This window comes from Clavelina lepadiformis, chromosome 2 (genome assembly GCF_947623445.1).
Source record: "Clavelina lepadiformis chromosome 2, kaClaLepa1.1, whole genome shotgun sequence".
Classification (NCBI taxonomy): domain Eukaryota; kingdom Metazoa; phylum Chordata; class Ascidiacea; order Aplousobranchia; family Clavelinidae; genus Clavelina; species Clavelina lepadiformis.
Window position 1 is genome coordinate 7,954,900 of NC_135241.1, and position 17,467 is coordinate 7,972,366.

The 17,467-nt window shown below is 33.6% G+C and overlaps 2 protein-coding genes across 3 annotated transcripts; one reads left to right on the top strand and one right to left on the bottom strand.

The window, feature by feature from the left end:
* Nucleotides 1-162: 162 nt before the first annotated feature.
* LOC143445478 (uncharacterized) lies at nucleotides 163-2,785 on the bottom strand. Its single transcript, XM_076944600.1, has 3 exons — nucleotides 2,384-2,785; nucleotides 1,758-1,942; nucleotides 163-1,672 (listed from the first exon to the last, which is right to left on the bottom strand). The coding sequence occupies exons 1-3, from the start codon at nucleotides 2,419-2,421 to the stop codon at nucleotides 1,269-1,271; spliced, it is 627 nt and encodes a 208-aa protein (XP_076800715.1). The 5' UTR covers nucleotides 2,422-2,785; the 3' UTR covers nucleotides 163-1,268.
* A 1,260-nt stretch (nucleotides 2,786-4,045) lies between these two features.
* Nucleotides 4,046-7,288, top strand: LOC143445055 (uncharacterized). 2 transcript variants are annotated; one of them, XM_076943871.1, is made up of 5 exons: nucleotides 4,046-4,204; nucleotides 5,523-5,593; nucleotides 5,738-5,897; nucleotides 5,985-6,186; nucleotides 7,047-7,288. In XM_076943871.1, exons 1-5 carry the CDS (start codon nucleotides 4,198-4,200, stop codon nucleotides 7,279-7,281), a joined length of 675 nt encoding a protein of 224 aa, XP_076799986.1. In that variant the 5' UTR covers nucleotides 4,046-4,197; the 3' UTR covers nucleotides 7,282-7,288. The 2 variants fall into 2 exon arrangements, with proteins under 2 accessions (XP_076799986.1, XP_076799983.1); XM_076943868.1 differs by lacking the exon at nucleotides 4,046-4,204 and adding an exon at nucleotides 4,448-4,673.
* Nucleotides 7,289-17,467: the final 10,179 nt, after the last annotated feature.

Below are 17,467 nucleotides of genomic sequence, written 5' to 3' on the forward strand. Positions count from 1 at the left end.
CAAGTTTGTTATAATGGAACACTGTTGACAGAAGGTTTGATAAATTGTTTCATGGGTTTTGTACAGTTCAATTGCTCTTGTGCAGACTATTTTTTTAAAATCCATCTGCCTGGAATGTCCGATGATGATTGATAAGCTGCTTTATACAAGTATAGCACAAAAGCTTTTTTAATTGAATTTATTGCATGTACTTACACCATAACGATATGACCAGCATATCACAGTAGCACCAAGTTCATTTTCACCGAACTAAGCAAAGCGTATCAAACAGTACGTGCATAATACATGGCGAACTGCGTGCAAGTAAAGCTTCTGGAAGTTGGATTTTACGCCTATCCTAAGGTAAGTTAATAAAAAATGTTAGCGTCGCTAATAATTTATGTAATTTTCTGCTTATCTCTGTGCAATGTGTTGAATTCAACCTGGCGGTTTAGCCTGAGGGTGCCGCGTAATTGTCAAACAAACATCGGCTTGTGTACGAAGTATTGCGAATAAAAAGGAACAAATAAAAGCGAAATAAATAAAACCAATCAAAAATTCATGTATAAGCATTTCCAATTCGGTTGTCTGGAATAGTTTTAGCTGAGCGTTAATACAAATTTCAATTTAATGCACGTTTGATATACAAAAAATCAAAATTGGTAATGGTAGATGAATATTTCATTTATGTGTGGCGTTTTCTCCCAAGCTAACGCTGACGCACTTAGTGAAGATTATCGTGTTGTTTACATGACGGAGTGCGTCATGATGCGTTAGTGATAAACAGCTGGGAGCAAATATGAAACAAGAAAACAGTCCATACTTTGGTCTATCTCAATTAAGCTAAAAAAACTATCACACTAAAAGAAACATGTATAACATAACTTCAGGGCTTTTTCATTATATAAACGTATCTTTATGCTATGCAGTTTTTGTCAGTTGGTTGTAGCGTTGTTCTTATCATAAAATGGCCAATTTGTAATTATGTATTGTTGTTAAGATAGAAATAACTTGATTGTTAGTTGATTTATCAATACTTTCAAACAAATTACAGTAAAGCAAAGAGTACAACACATTCCATAACATGAGGTGAAAAAAACGTCACAAGTGATTACAATAGCAGCTTCACTTAGCCGCCGATTACATATATTTTCGAAATATACAAGTGGAACAAATGCGTATGTTGAAAATTCTATGTCATGTCATGACAGTTTTTAAAGCAGCACGGGTAATACATTATATTACAAATACATCAAATGCAGTGTATTGCAGACCCACGTTCTCTGCCGCTAAAAGTTCGAAAGCTTGTTGGTGCTCTTAGCGGCGAAACCCAAGTGGATGTTTAGAAATGGGTTTAAAATTGGCATTGCTGGGTGACTTACCTCGCTTTGTAACATTGACTTGCCTGGAAATGTTGCATTTCTCTGCCTTTGCGGACTTGGCCAACTGATGGACCTATCCTCCGCATCACAAGACATAGTCCTTTTAACGGCGGTATTGTGGGGAGTAAGACGTTTCCTTTTAACTTTCGGATCGACGCCCAATAAATCAGTTGGTGATGAAACATTTGCGTTGAATCTTTGCGTTTCATACGGCTTTGCCGAATCCAGCAAAATTTCTCGGGTGTTTTGAGGAGTCGACGTAATTTTTTCGTTCTCAGATTCTTTGCTGATATTTTCGTTATGTTTCGCTCCTGTAATGCCAATTTCAAACTTTGTCCTAATCTCTATCGAAGTTTTTCAAGTTTTGCAATCTGATAAAAATTGTAATATATTTACCGTAAGTAAGCAGCAAACTCTTTAAAACAATGTTTTCTTGCGCCAAAATTTCATTTCGTATTTGCAGAAGAGAAACTTCTTGTTCTAACCATTGCATCCGGGCCTTTTGTCTGTCACGTGCTCTTTGAGCGGACTCCCGATTCCGTAGCTTTTTCCTAAGTTCCTTGCTTTCTGATGCGTAGATTCTACATAGCAACAAGTTGTTTTCGAGGATAACTTTTCTTTTAACGAAGAGCAGTTTAGAAATAATTGGATTATGAGGAGATCAAAAAAAAATTATGCTGTCCATTTTTGATAAAGCCCAACCTTCAAATACTGAAGAGATAAGGAAAATAGATTGACAACAAAGTTATGAAAAAATGGTTTTGAGTTTAAACAATACCTATGATCGGCTTAAAACGAACTGAAAACGGCTCATCACCGAAATCGATGTTAATCTTAAGCGTTGACATTCACAATATGTAATTTGAGAAGTTTTAATAGTGCTTTGAGGCGTTACAATGTATAAAGTCTCTCAGGCTTTGGAAACACTCAAAAAAAACAATATAGTTGCAAATAATGTCGAAATTTAATTACAATATTGAGGAACAACCTGGTATGTAAACATTACGAAAGATAATACTTACACATCATCAGTTTCATGGTCACTTGATGTTGGACTCATTTTCTAATAAATTCTTTTGGCGACTTTTTATACTGTACAACTAACGGCAAAACTTTAAGCTTCAGCTTTTTTACTTGTCAGTGATACAGGCAGTAGCAAAACGTTTTTTCCAAAAACTTTCCGATATTACTTTCACGTTGATTCTATTTATCAGAAAAAATACGTAATGAGCCTTCAAATAAAACCTAAAATACACTGTCGTCCCTGAAATATGTCACTGGAAATAAACGTAAACACACTGCAGAGAAATACTTCAGGTTTGATTATTATCTTAATTAAGATGTTGAACAATTTTGTAGATGCAGTTAAAGCTCAATACCGGTCACAGCAAGATCTGTCTTTACCTATGTTCAGGGCACCGTAAGGCAAACCGTCAGACAAATTGACCTTTTAAACAAAATTAAATGTGGTCAATTTTGTCCTCAGGCAAAAAGTGGAAAATGAACTCTTTTTATGCCACGTTAATTTTTTTCACTAATATGGCAAATGCACAACAACAGAGCACACAATCTTTGATGCGTTGATCAAATATTTATTTTATTTTTTCCTTTTACTAATTAAAATCCTTTTTCTTTTTGTGCCAAAAGGCATTTGACAGTCATTAGTCAAACACAGTATATTTAGTTTCATTGAGTATATTCCATATATGTAGTTCAACATACAATAAAAAGTTACGATATTGAAGTTATAACTTATTCAAATCAATAATTTTCCAATAAACACCCTTTCCTATTTGTTTTTGGAGAGTTCAGTTTGATGAAATAATAATTATTGATGGTGGGTTTAATTATGAATGTAAGAAACCTATTGCACCATGTTCTGATGCATTGTATTCATTGACTTGTACTATCATTTAATGCCAGCAAGCAATAAATAAATACACAATAATAATAACAACGATGAAATGCGTAAGCATGCAAACATACCAAAATGACCCATCCAGTTCAGCTGTAATGTTGCATAAAGTTTGAAAAAATACTTTAGTTATAAATACCATAAAGCCGCAGTGGTGTATGACGCATCCACGTCCACATCCACGTCGCTTATTACGAGGTTTAGGTGATTTTATCGAAATGTAATTTCCCCACACAAAACAATTTACCGCCAACGTTGCGGAATTACCAAAGATGATGATTCAGATAATGCAACGTTTCTTTCGTATTTAACGTTTTGTTATTGTCTGTAATATGTTTTCGTTTGCAATGTTGCGACGACTAATTAAAACAAACATTCGTTAATAATGCGCTTAGTGTATGACACACAAGATTAATAATTTTATTCCGATGACTAACAACATTTTATACAACACAGTTTTCCGGACGTTTGCAAAGATTTAATTTACTGTAACCCGTTTTCTGCAAACACTTTGACGCATACTTTTCCGGCGCTGTTTACGCCAAAGTCATAAAACAATGGATTACATTCCTTCTGGAAACGATATACTGGATATAGCATCATTTAATTTAACATAGTTGGTTCCCTCGACTGAAATTTTCATGCCTAACAAAAACGTAAAACGGTATTAGTTTAACACTGAGCAAATGCAGAAAAAAAGACATGTATATTGATCTATAATAGAACACCGAAAAATTTTATAATCACATTTTTGCTTTAATTCTGCTTACAGGGACATCGCAATAGGTGTTAACTTTTTATAAATCTGTTTGTGGAGGTATAATTACTTCAAAACTTGAATTGAATATTGCACTTCGTGTTGAATTTGAAAGTTTAATTGAAAGTTGTGAGTTGAAACAAACTGGAGTACAACTGTGGACAATGCAAGGTGGGTAAATATTCATATTTTAACGCACGTAAGCTAGCAATTACTTTCTTGAGAAAACAAACATTCTCTTTTTTGTTTTGCACGTGAAGTAATGAATTTGCTTTTCTCACTTCCATGCTATAACTATCACCCAACATCTATATTTGTATGATTAAAGCTTAAGGACGTTTCAGGCAGTATAAAAGAACGCTACTATATAATACAAAACTATACAGTTATATAGTGAGCCTGGTATGCTGAAATGTGTGTCCATGTAGCCTTCAGCTAACGTATATTGTTTATTTAGATCGCTTTAGTTGCTAAAAGCTAAACAAACAACGTTGCTATTCATGCAAAGTCATAGAATTTTTAAATTTACTTATAAAAATGATACCGAAATGTTTTGCTTTGCACTTCATTTTGAACCTTATTCTGTTGATGGAAGACGTTGCCGAGGCAAGATCACGAAAACAAAGATTAGAAATGTTGCGTAAGTGGTTAAATTTGAAACTTTCATTGCATTAATTTTTGACGAATATATTATTTATTTCAGAATTTTATTGTTGTGGTGGTTTTATAAAGTTTTGTTTCAACCATCATGGCACTTGTTGGTTACTGATCCACAAATTGTCTGGTGGTTGCACAAAAACTTTATATCTTTCATCCCATTGCCAGACAGAAACTGATCTTCATAAAGTAAACCGTTATTTCCCTGCGATTTCCAATCTTCTTTCGCATTCTTCCTTTTCTAGTTCATATAATGCCAAATGATTTAAAATCTTGACCAATGTACATTTTTCAAACAAAAAAGCTAAGATAAATGTTGAATAGACAACTTTTTCATAAAATGTTGTTGCCATGTTTGATGCTCAATGATATAAAACACAGTAGGCACTTAATTAATTAATTGTCTTTCAAAACTGCACGTGATTTTGTTAAACATCAAATCATAAACATTTTACCTCCCAACCTCTGTGAAAAATTATTGTAATGTCTGATTTGTATCCATTAACTTTAGACTGTAGTCTTTGAGTGGATGGTTAGCAGCTGGTCTTAACATCTACGAGTGATGTCAATTTGGCGCATAAGTAGCCTAATAGTATCTAAGTCCTACAACTTTTTCACTTCTTCTTCCCGCTAAATTTTCTCCTAAAACACTTACATTCCTCTCTTTTTGACCCAACTAAGAGCTTGTAACGAAGAGAAGTAGCCTACTCAATTAACGTATGCCAATACAAATACTTTGCTGTGTGTCCTCAATATTTTTTATATCAGTAAAAGCATATATGCAGTAGCTAAATAAGTTTTAAGCTGACATATAGCTATGTTTTACGTTCAGCTAAAGGACCAATCCGCACATGTCGCAAAAGCTGGGAATGTAGATATGGAGCCGATTGTAATGAGAACAACGTTAGTCCATAGATTTACCTGACATAAACTGGCGTTAAAGTTATTTAGCAAAATAACATTTAATTTCTTTTTGTTATACAACATTTTAACTGAAATTAGTAACTTTAAAATACGATTTATGCTATTCAAAGTTATTTTACACAGACTTGCGTTTGCACCCATCATTGCAAAGGGCAGAAGCAATTTCCAGTTTGTGCGAGCAATAGACACACATACAAAAACCTCTGCAAGTTGAAAAAGGCGTCTTGCATGCAACAGCGTCCTATTACCATCAAGTGTCACGGCGATTGTGATACATGCCTAAGTTAGTGCATTAGGCATATCTTAAAACTGTCATAAACAGTCTTTGTTGCTTTGCCGAATACTTACCGAGCGCCATTATCTTTAACAGAAATTTTTAAGGCGAAAACAAGACTCTTTCAAATTGCAAAGGAGAGTAACACCGTTACCCTTTACTGTTGGTTTCCCCCACCAAAATATAGCTTACCATTTTACCAAAAGCGAGTAAAGTGGTTTGTTGAACGTGGCAAGGGCAATATCATTCCAGTTTTGAAGAAGGAATGGTATATATACAGTGAATATGAGTCATACAGGTATTGTTTAAAAGAGTCTAGGACAATAATTTTTCCAATCACAGCTTAATCGAATTTCATACGGAAAGGGATAGCATCATAACTTATGATATTCTATCATCGAATTAAACATTTCCTTAATGAATATCTTAATTTAAATTGACATCCTAAATATCCAATTCCGATAGGCCTACGTCTTCCTTTCCGAAATTTGTTTACATGGCCACATGTTTTTGCTTTATTAAAAAGGGTTTAACCTTAAGTAGATGCCAAATCCCAACAAACATACATCTAAGTAAGGGAACTCGACTTGGTGAATATGTGTTATCGCACGTGGTGGTTCCCCTGTGATGGACAAACGGGCCTTGGGTAAAATAAAAAATAAATTGCAAACATGTGCATCAGCTTCATTGTATGTAGGCCTAAATCTCAACAATTTTTATCGTGTTGACCAGTTCTTCATAATTCTGTCTAGGATGTAGTTGTCACATCTAGGCCTAAACTTTGAATTTTTTAGAAGCTGTTTATGTTAGCTTAATGTCACATGGTATGGTAATGGCATAGCCTGGAGTGATCTTGTTTTAATTTACCCTACCCTGCTACCTGTCAATTACTAAATTCAACCTACTGGTAGTAGCATGGTCATAGTAATTTAATATTTCCTGTAGCATGCAAATTGGCTCAGCCTGTGCACATAGTACATTTTGAACACTTTTTCATACACTCTCATAGACAGTGTTTGTTATTTGTAGAAAAGTGCAAAGTTTTGTAAACAAAGAACACATGTCAGAAGTAGTAGCTGACCATTTTTAATCTTACTTCATAAAATGTTAAGTACTGGTACCGGAGCATAACCTATCTATGCTTCTATAATTGGGTAGAGGTCGCGTTGAACTTTCAGAAGCAGAAGGAAATGCATCCCTGACCATACAAAATGTACAGCTTAGTGATGCTGGGAAATATGGATGCCATGTAAAAGTTGGTGTTGACAGAGACACAGCATATGTTAGCTTAACTGTTATTTCAAAAGGTAAGTGTATGAGCAGTGCTGTAGATAATTTCTTGTTTGATAAAATTCAGTTAAATGTTTTTAAAACTACCAAAAACTCTATCTAAGCTATATTTTGTATGAAGTGTCAGTTTTGCAAATTTTTAATATTTAAGAAAGATGTTAACATTGGTGGTTTAACTTTTTTTCCTGATAGCTTTTGTAGAATGTAGCTTTATATTTCAAATAGTATAAGAACTTTTCGTTGCCAACGAATGAACTATTTCCAGAAAAGGGTTTTGATATGACTTTATCGATACTTTTGCTTAAGATTTAGATCTGTTGCAGGATAAGGTATTATTTGCTTTTATGGAAAGTTGTTAAACTTAAAATAATTTAATCGAAAGTTTAACAATACATGTAGGTGAACATCTCAGGTAAAGGTTAATGTTTTAGGTGTGCATCAAATCTATTGCTGTTGAATCAATAAATTAAGGTTTAGGAATTATTATTTATTTTAACTTTATATCTATCTTTTTATCTTCTAACTTTATTAGGTTCTCTTAATAGCTTAATTAATTTTTAGTAGGGTTTGTGTTACTGAGGAGCTTAAGTAAGATAGATTTATAGCTTAAATAAGATAGATAGATAGATTTGCAAGTAATGAAGTACAAAGTTTTCTTTAGTCATGCCTTACCAATATATATGCAGGTGCAAAGCTGACAACCTCAACAAAGTTTACACGGCTTTCATTGACAACAATTGCTAACACATTTAAAACAGCATCTGCAAAAGTATCTACCCCAAAGCAAATTATTGTACAAATTACTTCTACCGAAACAAATCAAACACTTAAAGAAAAGTTTGTTTCAAAACCTACAAAAACAAAAATTTTATACACAACTATTGAAACTAATGCTGAAAAAATGCATATGTCAACAAAACCAAAAAAACACTACTCGTCACAGAAAAAAACTAGTGCAACTATAGCTCATCCATTCACCTCTCTACACTTCCAGAGCTTCAGTACTATGACCACAAGCATGCCAAATAAATCTGCTACTAAAGAAATTAACATGGCCATCCGTGAAAGTACAACCACAGTACTGACAACTATGAAATTTGTTTCACATGATTTAGAAATTCAAGGAAATAGTACTAAAGTTGCAGAAACTACAACATTGCACATATCACTCAGTTCAATATCCTCAGATAAAACTAAGATAACGCAAAATATCTCTGATTTGTTTTCAATAAAGGCGATGTCGACATTGTCTTTCTTTTACCACAAACAGAAAATACCAACTTCATTTGCACCTCAACTGTCGTCTAAGGCTACTTCCCCCAAACTAACACGACATCCAAATTATCAAGCTACAAGGATAACAACTCAACCCTTAAACAATGATTTAATGTTGACAACAACTCCAAAATCTTTGTCAAGCATCACTACAAATCTAGATAAATCTTTTACAAATACCTTTAACACTTCAGTATTTTCACAATCCCTTTTCTTACATACAGAATTTCCAATGCAAATCAATTCAGTATCAATCCTTCCATGGGGAAACTATTCTTATAAAACTTCTGAAACAAATACCGTTGTATATTTTTCACACATGCCATTTCAACCGACATATGTATATACAAGGATATCAATGTTAGTAACAACCAAAAATTTCTCAAAACATATTACAAAAAGTTATTTTGTTGAAGCATCGGATCATTATATCTTGTCAGAAAAAGATCTCTATAAAGTATCCATATCAACATTAGTGACTTCTTCTTATAAAGCTAGTACATACATTACAGATGTAATATTTAAGCCCTTTATTACTTCACAATCAACAGAAACACATATAATGAAGACAGAGTGGCCAAAAACAAATTCTACACTCACAACAATGCATGAATTACTCGAACCAACTGAAGAATCAAACCATGTGTTAAGTTCCTCTTTGTCCACGATAGAAAAGCATGTTGTGGGTGAAATAGCAATTAATGATTTTTCACACACTCCTACTTCACCTTTACTAGAGAAAACATCATCCTATATTGGATATTCTAGGACAGCGTTAGATGCCATTGAAAAGTATTTCGATGGTTTGAATACAGAAAGTTTAAATACAGCTCAACTGCAAAATTCAACTAAAGAGACTTTAAATGGCACTAAAAAATTTTTTAGTCTAAATCCTGTAACAAAGTTTGTGTTAGTGAGAAAAACCACCACTTCACAGAGCACATCATCTATGCTGCCAAAACATTGCATAGTGGTTTTAAAAGAAATTGTCTGTACAATAGACATTGACTTAGGGATTATCCAAGACATGATTGACAACAAATCAACACAACACTACACCAAATCATCTGAATCCATTACTTCTGTGCAAACAGTCTGGTTGTATACCAGCACTATTTCTATCCGGTCCATGTCATGGGTTACAAGTATATCTGCTGGTACAAGTCGAAATGCTTCTGATAAGTATTTCCAGTTTACTAGTGTAACTTTAAATGCACGTCTACGTAATTCACCCCAAATAAGTGTTACAAATTTTTATTTTCCATATGATTATCAGCTAAAGATGAATACATTATACAACACTACTGTACTTAAAGAACTCACGGAGTATGTGTCAGCAATTTTGCTTGTCAATTTTTCAACAAAGGTTCCAAAAGATACCGCTGTTTTTTCTGTATTATCACTATACACACCTTTAGCATTATCTGTGATTACTATGAATAGCATTAGAAATCAGACAAATAACATAATGTGTGATGGTATGGTAGCATGCACAACATCTTCGCATGTTATTAATAATCAGAATGTGATTGGGAAAATGATGCAAAATACCAAACAAAGTTTAACAGATCATCCTACACTTGTATCACCAGTTTTATTCTTATCTAAAAATCCTGTTGATCTTGAATTTACTGCAACGGTCTTCAGTGGAAATAATGAATATGGAAGGTTAATTGTCACTAACGGCAGCAGATCATTTTACGAAGGTTTACTTTCAACCACATATAGCTATACTTTTGCTTCAGGCATCAGAACAAGCATAAACTCAAAAATCAACTTTTTGAATATCAGTACTTGTTCAATATCTAGCTTGATTTGTGGACAACAAAACACCGTTGTAAAACCAAACACTATCACTCCATTTGGAGATTCTACAACTACTGTCACAGAATACATGAAAACTACATTTTTACATGTCCAGACTGTAATTGATCATGTCCATTTAACAACAGCTGACCATGAGCCATATAGTGAAAATGAACTACCAAAACTTAGTCATACTACATATTCATGTTCTTCTTATTTTACAATAATACAGAAAAACTTTATTCAAGGATGGAACATTTCAATAGTTTCAGATGACATCAGCAAAGTGAAAAAATTAGAAGACGTGGACTTGAAATGGTTGACTGATTTGATTGAAACCAAAGCTTACCATGTTCATGACTATTTAGCATCTGCCCTAATATCATTAAGATATGATATTGAATGGCACAGTTGTTCTGTAGAAAGCTCTATATGGAATACAACTTTATTGGATATGCAGAAAACCACATTGTTTCATCCCATTTCTAAGTCTCAGCTTGCAAATAACACTAAATTGATTTATGCAAATAATAATGGAATTGTTTCGACAGCTATATACACCAGCAGTGCTTTATTAAAAGATTTAAATGATCTGAATATGAGCTTATGTAATATCAGTAAAATGATTGACTATGAGGAGTTTGATAAGTCTGCAAGAAATTATTTTACAGTACACACTTCCACGTTATTTGATAGTAAATCAATTAACAATAACAAAAGCACATTACTAGCAACATATCTTGAGTCTTTGCACATCACTATTAGTAATAACCTACTGAGAACAACAAAAGTATTGTCAAAAGTGAAATCAGTAGACTCACATTTAACAACTAATTTTATTACACTCCTGAAATGCTCATTAAATATTGATTTAGTATTTATACACCAGATGATGGAAAACTGTACAAGCCATATCTTTACTCGGATACAGACACAAATTAATGCCAAAATAAAAAAAGAAATTGCAACAACTGAATATAAATCATACACAATCAAACGAATTGTACCTTATTCTAATACCGTTCCTGGTTTTGCTTTAGTGCATACAACGTTTTTGTATACGAATAATACAAGAATAAAACCCTTTGGAGGTAAACCAGAAAATATAACATTCAACCCTTTGAGGTTTTACAATTTCAGTACCACTGTTTTGTCAGCAAAGCTTTTGATCTACACAACATCAGATCAAACAACTAAGCAAGGAACTTACGAATTAAAGTCTTTGCAAAATACTGTAAATACTAATGCTAGTATGTCTAACGTATATACAAATACCACAGTTAGTATGACCAAAGTGATACCAGCAACTTTAAAAGAAAAATATATACCACTATTGGATAACGTAACAGCTGATGAAGTTTCTGGTTATGGTACTAGTAAAGGTCGTACATCAAATCAATTTTCTAAACATGTAACAGTTTTCTTGACAATGTTTATGTTTCCACACACAACTGACATTCAAGACAATGTAAGATTTGCTACAACTGAAAGAGCTCACATCATTGAAAGTGTAGCATTAGCTACTTTAAAAACAATCCCTGATAGTTTAATAAAGGATAAAACCTTGGAAAATTCTGCTGGCACTAGACAAACAACAAATTGTGTTACACAACATCTCTCCAGTGGCAGAGAAGTGGAAACCATTGACATACAAGAAGCAACCACCCTGTCAGGGTTTTCTCTAACACAAGGTTTTGAAATTTACATGACATTCAAAGCCTTTATGGAACAAAAGCCATCTAGCCATACCCATAACAAGCAGTTAAATACAACATTACCTAAGATTTCAATATCAGTTTTTGATATTTATACTTTCCAGGATTTTTTGGGAGGTGATGTAACTAAAGAATATACAAATATGATTATTTCAGTAAGTGGCAAACATGGAACTGCACATAAAATCAGTGGGAATCAGTTAACTACTACATTCAGTACAAAACAAGTTTCTGATGAACTTAGTTTTATACGTGATCGTTCAACAAACTACAGTGTAGGATTTCAAGTTCCTCAAACACAGTCTACAAAATCAGGAAAACAATTAATACCACTTAATACAACTTCCATAGAAAAACTTTTCCCTGCAAATAGAAAGGTTTCGATTTATACTATTTCTAGTATTGGAGAAGTGACAGATTATACAACATCACAGTTTTCAAGAAGTGGACAATATATATTTGAAAAAGAAAGTTTTATTGAAATTTTTCGGTCTACCGGATTTAATAACACTAAAACACCTGCATTTTTTCCATCAACTTTATATGTATCCACAGACATAAACTTGAATCATTCTGTATTTACCTCAAAACTACATAAGTTTCCTGGTACATCTGTAGGTAATCTGGCAAGTTCAATATTAGGTAGTAGTGATTATGAAACAATTGCTACCACTCCAATAAAAGCTTCATTGTTTGACAGTGCAAACACTGCTTTTCATGAATTCCCTAGAAGCAATGTATTTTACAATGCTTCAATATCCCAGTTTTCAGGAAGTGGCGAGCACACAAGTGAAAAGATAGATTTTGATGAAATATCTTTATTTGCTGACATACAAAGTCATGCATTTCCTCTAACAACGTCATACTTATCAACAATTAAACAGTTGAACCAATCGTTTACCAGATCAAAATTAGATGAGTTTTCTGTTGCATTTCTGGGAGACATTGTAAATTATTCGATGTTGGCTAGTGGTGATTATGAAGTAATCACTACCACTCCAAAAATGAAAATGGTGTTTGTCACTGAAAATACTGCATTTGAAGAAATGTCTGGCAGCAATTTATTTTACAATGCTTCAATATCCCAGCTTTCAGGAAGTGGCGAATATGCGATTGAACAAACAACCTTTAATGAAACGTTAGCAAGTACAAGTTTTCATCAATCTACATCCATCTCAAATGTAACAACTATTGAGAAAGATGTTACAATCAATGAAAGTGATATGGCAGGTTATTCCAGCTATTCAATTTTTGTTGCTGATGATCACGTTCTCCTAAACACAACTTCAGTAGAAAGTTTGTTGTCTTTGGGTGGAATTTCTGTAGATTATGGTGTTTCTTCTGTTGGTTCAGTCCAGGATTATGTTACATCACAGTTTTCAGGAAGTGGCGAGTACACAAGTGAAAAGATATATTTTGATGAAATATCTTTATTTGCTGACATCCAAAGTCATGCATTTCCTTTAACAACGTCATACTTATCAACAACTAAACAGTTGAACCAATCGTTTACCAGATCAAAATTAGATGAGTTTTCTGTTGCATTTCAGGGAGACATTGTAAATTATTCGATGTTGGCTAGCGGTGATTATGAAGTAATTACTACCACTCCAAAAATAGAAATGGTGTTTGTCACTGAAAATACTGCATTTAAAGAAATGTCTGGCAGCAATTTACTTTACAATGCTTCAATATCCCAGCTTTCAGGAAGTGGCGAATATGTAACTGAAAAAACAACTTTCCTTGAAACCTATGCAAGTACAAGTTTTTTTCAATCTACATCCATATCAAATGTAACAACTATTGAGAAAGATGTTACAATCAATGAAACTGATATGGCAAGTTATTCCAGCTATTCAATTTTTGTTGCTGATGATCACGTTCTCCTAAACACAACTTCAGTAGAAAGTTTGTTGTCTTTGAGTGGAATTTCTGTAGATTATGGTGTTTCTTCTGTTGGTTCAGTCCAGGATTATGTTACATCACAGTTTTCAGGAAGTGGCGAGCACACAAGTGAAAAGATAGATTTTGATGAAATATCTTTATTTGCTGACATACAAAGTCATGCATTTCCTCTAACAACGTCATACTTATCAACAATTAAACAGTTGAACCAATCGTTTACCAGATCAAAATTAGATGAGTTTTCTGTTGCATTTCTGGGAGACATTGTAAATTATTCGATGTTGGCTAGCGGTGATTATGAAGTAATTATTACCACTCCAAAAATAGAAATGGTGTTTGTCACTGAAAATACTGCATTTGAAGACATGTCTGGCAGCAATTTATTTTACAATGTTTCAATATCCCAGCTTTCAGGAAGTGGCGAATATGCGATTGAAGAAACAACCTTTAATGAAACGTTAGCAAGTACAAGTTTTCATCAATCTACATCCATCTCAAATGTAACAACTATTGAGAAAGATGTTACAATCAATGAAACAGATATGGCAGGTTATTCCAGCTATTCAATTTTTGTTGCTGATGATCACGTTCTCCTAAACACAACTTCAGTAGAAAGTTTGTTGTCTTTGAGTGGAATTTCTGTAGATTATGGTGTTTCTTCTGTTGGTTCAGTCCAGGATTATGTTACATCACAGTTTTCAGGAAGTGGCGAGCACACAAGTGAAAAGATAGATTTTGATGAAATATCTTTATTTGCTGACATCCAAAGTCATGCATTTCCTTTAACAACGTCATACTTATCAACAACTAAACAGTTGAACCAATCGTTTACCAGATCAATATTAGATGAGTTTTCTGTTGAATTTCTGGGAGACATTGCAAATTATTCGGTGTTGGCTAGTGGTGATTATGAAGTAATTACTATCACTCCAAAAATAGAAATGGTGTTTGTCACTGAAAATACTGCATTTGAAGAAATGTCTGGCAGCAATTTACTTTACAATGCTTCAATATCCCAGCTTTCAGGAAGTGGCGAATATGTAACTGAAAAAACAACTTTCCTTGAAACCTATACAAGTACAAGTTTTTTTCAATCTACATCCATCTCAAATGTAACATCTATTGAGAAAGATGTTACAATCAATGAAACTGATATGGCAAGTTATTCCAGCTATTCAATTTTTGTTGCTGATGATCACGTTCTCCTAAACGCAACTTCAGTAGAAAGTTTGTTGTCTTTGAGTGGAATTTCTGTAGATTATGGTGTTTCTTCTGTTGGTTCAGTCCAGGATTATGTTACATCACAGTTTTCAGGAAGTGGCGAGTACACAAGTGAAAAGGTAGATTTTGATGAAATATCTTTATTTGCTGACATCCAAAGTCATGCATTTCCTTTAACAACGTCATACTTATCAACAACTAAACAGTTGAACCAATCGTTTACCAGATCAAAATTAGATAAGTTTTCTGTTGCATTTGTGGGAGACATTGCAAATTATTCGGTGTTGGCTAGTGGTGATTATGAAGTAATTACTACCACTCCAAAAATAGAAATGGTGTTTGTCACTGAAAATACTGCATTTGAAGAAATGTCTGGCAGCAATTTACTTTACAATGCTTCAATATCCCAGCTTTCAGGAAGTGGCGAATATGCGATTGAACAAACAACCTTTAATGAAACGTTAGCAAGTACAAGTTTTCATCAATCTACATCCATGTCAAAGGTAACATCTATTGAGAAAGATGTTACAATCTATGAAACTGATAAGGGAAGTTATTCCAGCTATTCAGTTTTTGTTGCTGATGATCACGTTCTTCTAAACGCAACTTCAGTAGAAAGTTTGTCGTATTTGAGTGGAATTTCTGTAGATTATGGTGTTTCTTCTGTTGGTTCAGTCCAGGATTATGTTACATCACAGTTTTCAGGAAGTGGCGGGCACAAAAGTGAAAAGATAGATTTTGATGAAATATCTTTATTTGCTGACATACAAAGTCATGCATTTCCTCTAACAACGTCATACTTATCAGCTATTAAACAGTTGAACCAATCGTTTACCAGATCAAAATTAGATGAGTTTTCTGTTGCATTTCTGGGAGACATTGCAAATTATTCGATGTTGGCTAGTGGTGATTATGAAGTAATTACTACCACTCCAAAAATAGAAATGGTGTTTGTCACTGAAAATACTGCATTTGAAGACATGTCTGGCAGCAATTTATTTTACAATGTTTCAATATCCCAGCTTTCAGGAAGTGGCGAATATGCGATTAAAGAAACAACCTTTAATGAAACGTTAGCAAGTACAAGTTTTCATCAATCTACATCCATCTCAAATGTAACAACTATTGAGAAAGATGTTACAATCAATGAAACAGATATGGCAGGTTATTCCAGCTATTCAATTTTTGTTGCTGATGATCACGTTCTCCTAAACACAACTTCAGTAGAAAGTTTGTTGTCTTTGGGTGGAATTTCTGTAGATTATGGTGTTTCTTCTGTTGGTTCAGTCCAGGATTATGTTACATCACAGTTTTCAGGAAGTGGCGAGCACACAAGTGAAAAGATAGATTTTGATGAAATATCTTTATTTGCTGACATACAAAGTCATGCATTTCCTCTAACAACGTCATACTTATCAACTATTAAACAGTTGAACCAATCGTTTACCAGATCAAAATTAGATGAGTTTTCTGTTGCATTTCTGGGAGACATTGTAAATTATTCGATGTTGGCTAGCGGTGATTATGAAGTAATTATTACCACTCCAAAAATAGAAATGGTGTTTGTCACTGAAAATACTGCATTTGAAGACATGTCTGGCAGCAATTTATTTTACAATGTTTCAATATCCCAGCTTTCAGGAAGTGGCGAATATGCGATTGAAGAAAAAACCTTTAATGAAACGTTAGCAAGTACAAGTTTTCATCAATCTACATCCATCTCAAATGTAACAACTATTGAGAAAGATGTTACAATCAATGAAACAGATATGGCAGGTTATTCCAGCTATTCAATTTTTGTTGCTGATGATCACGTTCTCCTAAACACAACTTCAGTAGAAAGTTTGTTGTCTTTGGGTGGAATTTCTGTAGATTATGGTGTTTCTTCTGTTGGTTCAGTCCAGGATTATGTTACATCACAGTTTTCAGGAAGTGGCGAGTACACAAGTGAAAAGATATATTTTGATGAAATATCTTTATTTGCTGACATCCAAAGTCATGCATTTCCTTTAACAACGTCATACTTATCAACAACTAAACAGTTGAACCAATCGTTTACCAGATCAATATTAGATGAGTTTTCTGTTGAATTTCTGGGAGACATTGCAAATTATTCGGTGTTGGCTAGTGGTGATTATGAAGTAATTACTATCACTCCAAAAATAGAAATGGTGTTTGTCACTGAAAATACTGCATTTGAAGAAATGTCTGGCAGCAATTTACTTTACAATGCTTCAATATCCCAGCTTTCAGGAAGTGGCGAATATGTAACTGAAAAAACAACTTTCCTTGAAACCTATGCAAGTACAAGTTTTTTTCAATCTACATCCATGTCAAAGGTAACATCTATTGAGAAAGAAGTTACAA

Coding starts and splice junctions, on each gene's coding strand:
- LOC143445478 (XM_076944600.1), bottom strand. CDS start 2,421: ATGAGTCCAACATCAAGTGACCATGAAACTGATGATGT. Junction 1,943..2,383: donor GACCATGAAACTGATGATGT/GTAAGTATTATC, acceptor GTTGCTATGTAG/AATCTACGCATCAGAAAGCA. Junction 1,673..1,757: donor GAGTTTGCTGCTTACTTACG/GTAAATATATTA, acceptor TTGGCATTACAG/GAGCGAAACATAACGAAAAT.
- LOC143445055 (XM_076943868.1), top strand. CDS start 4,571: ATGATACCGAAATGTTTTGCTTTGCACTTCATTTTGAACCTTATTCTG. Junction 4,674..5,522: donor ACAAAGATTAGAAATGTTGC/GTAAGTGGTTAA, acceptor TTTTACGTTCAG/CTAAAGGACCAATCCGCACA. Junction 5,594..5,737: donor CCGATTGTAATGAGAACAAC/GTTAGTCCATAG, acceptor TATTTTACACAG/ACTTGCGTTTGCACCCATCA.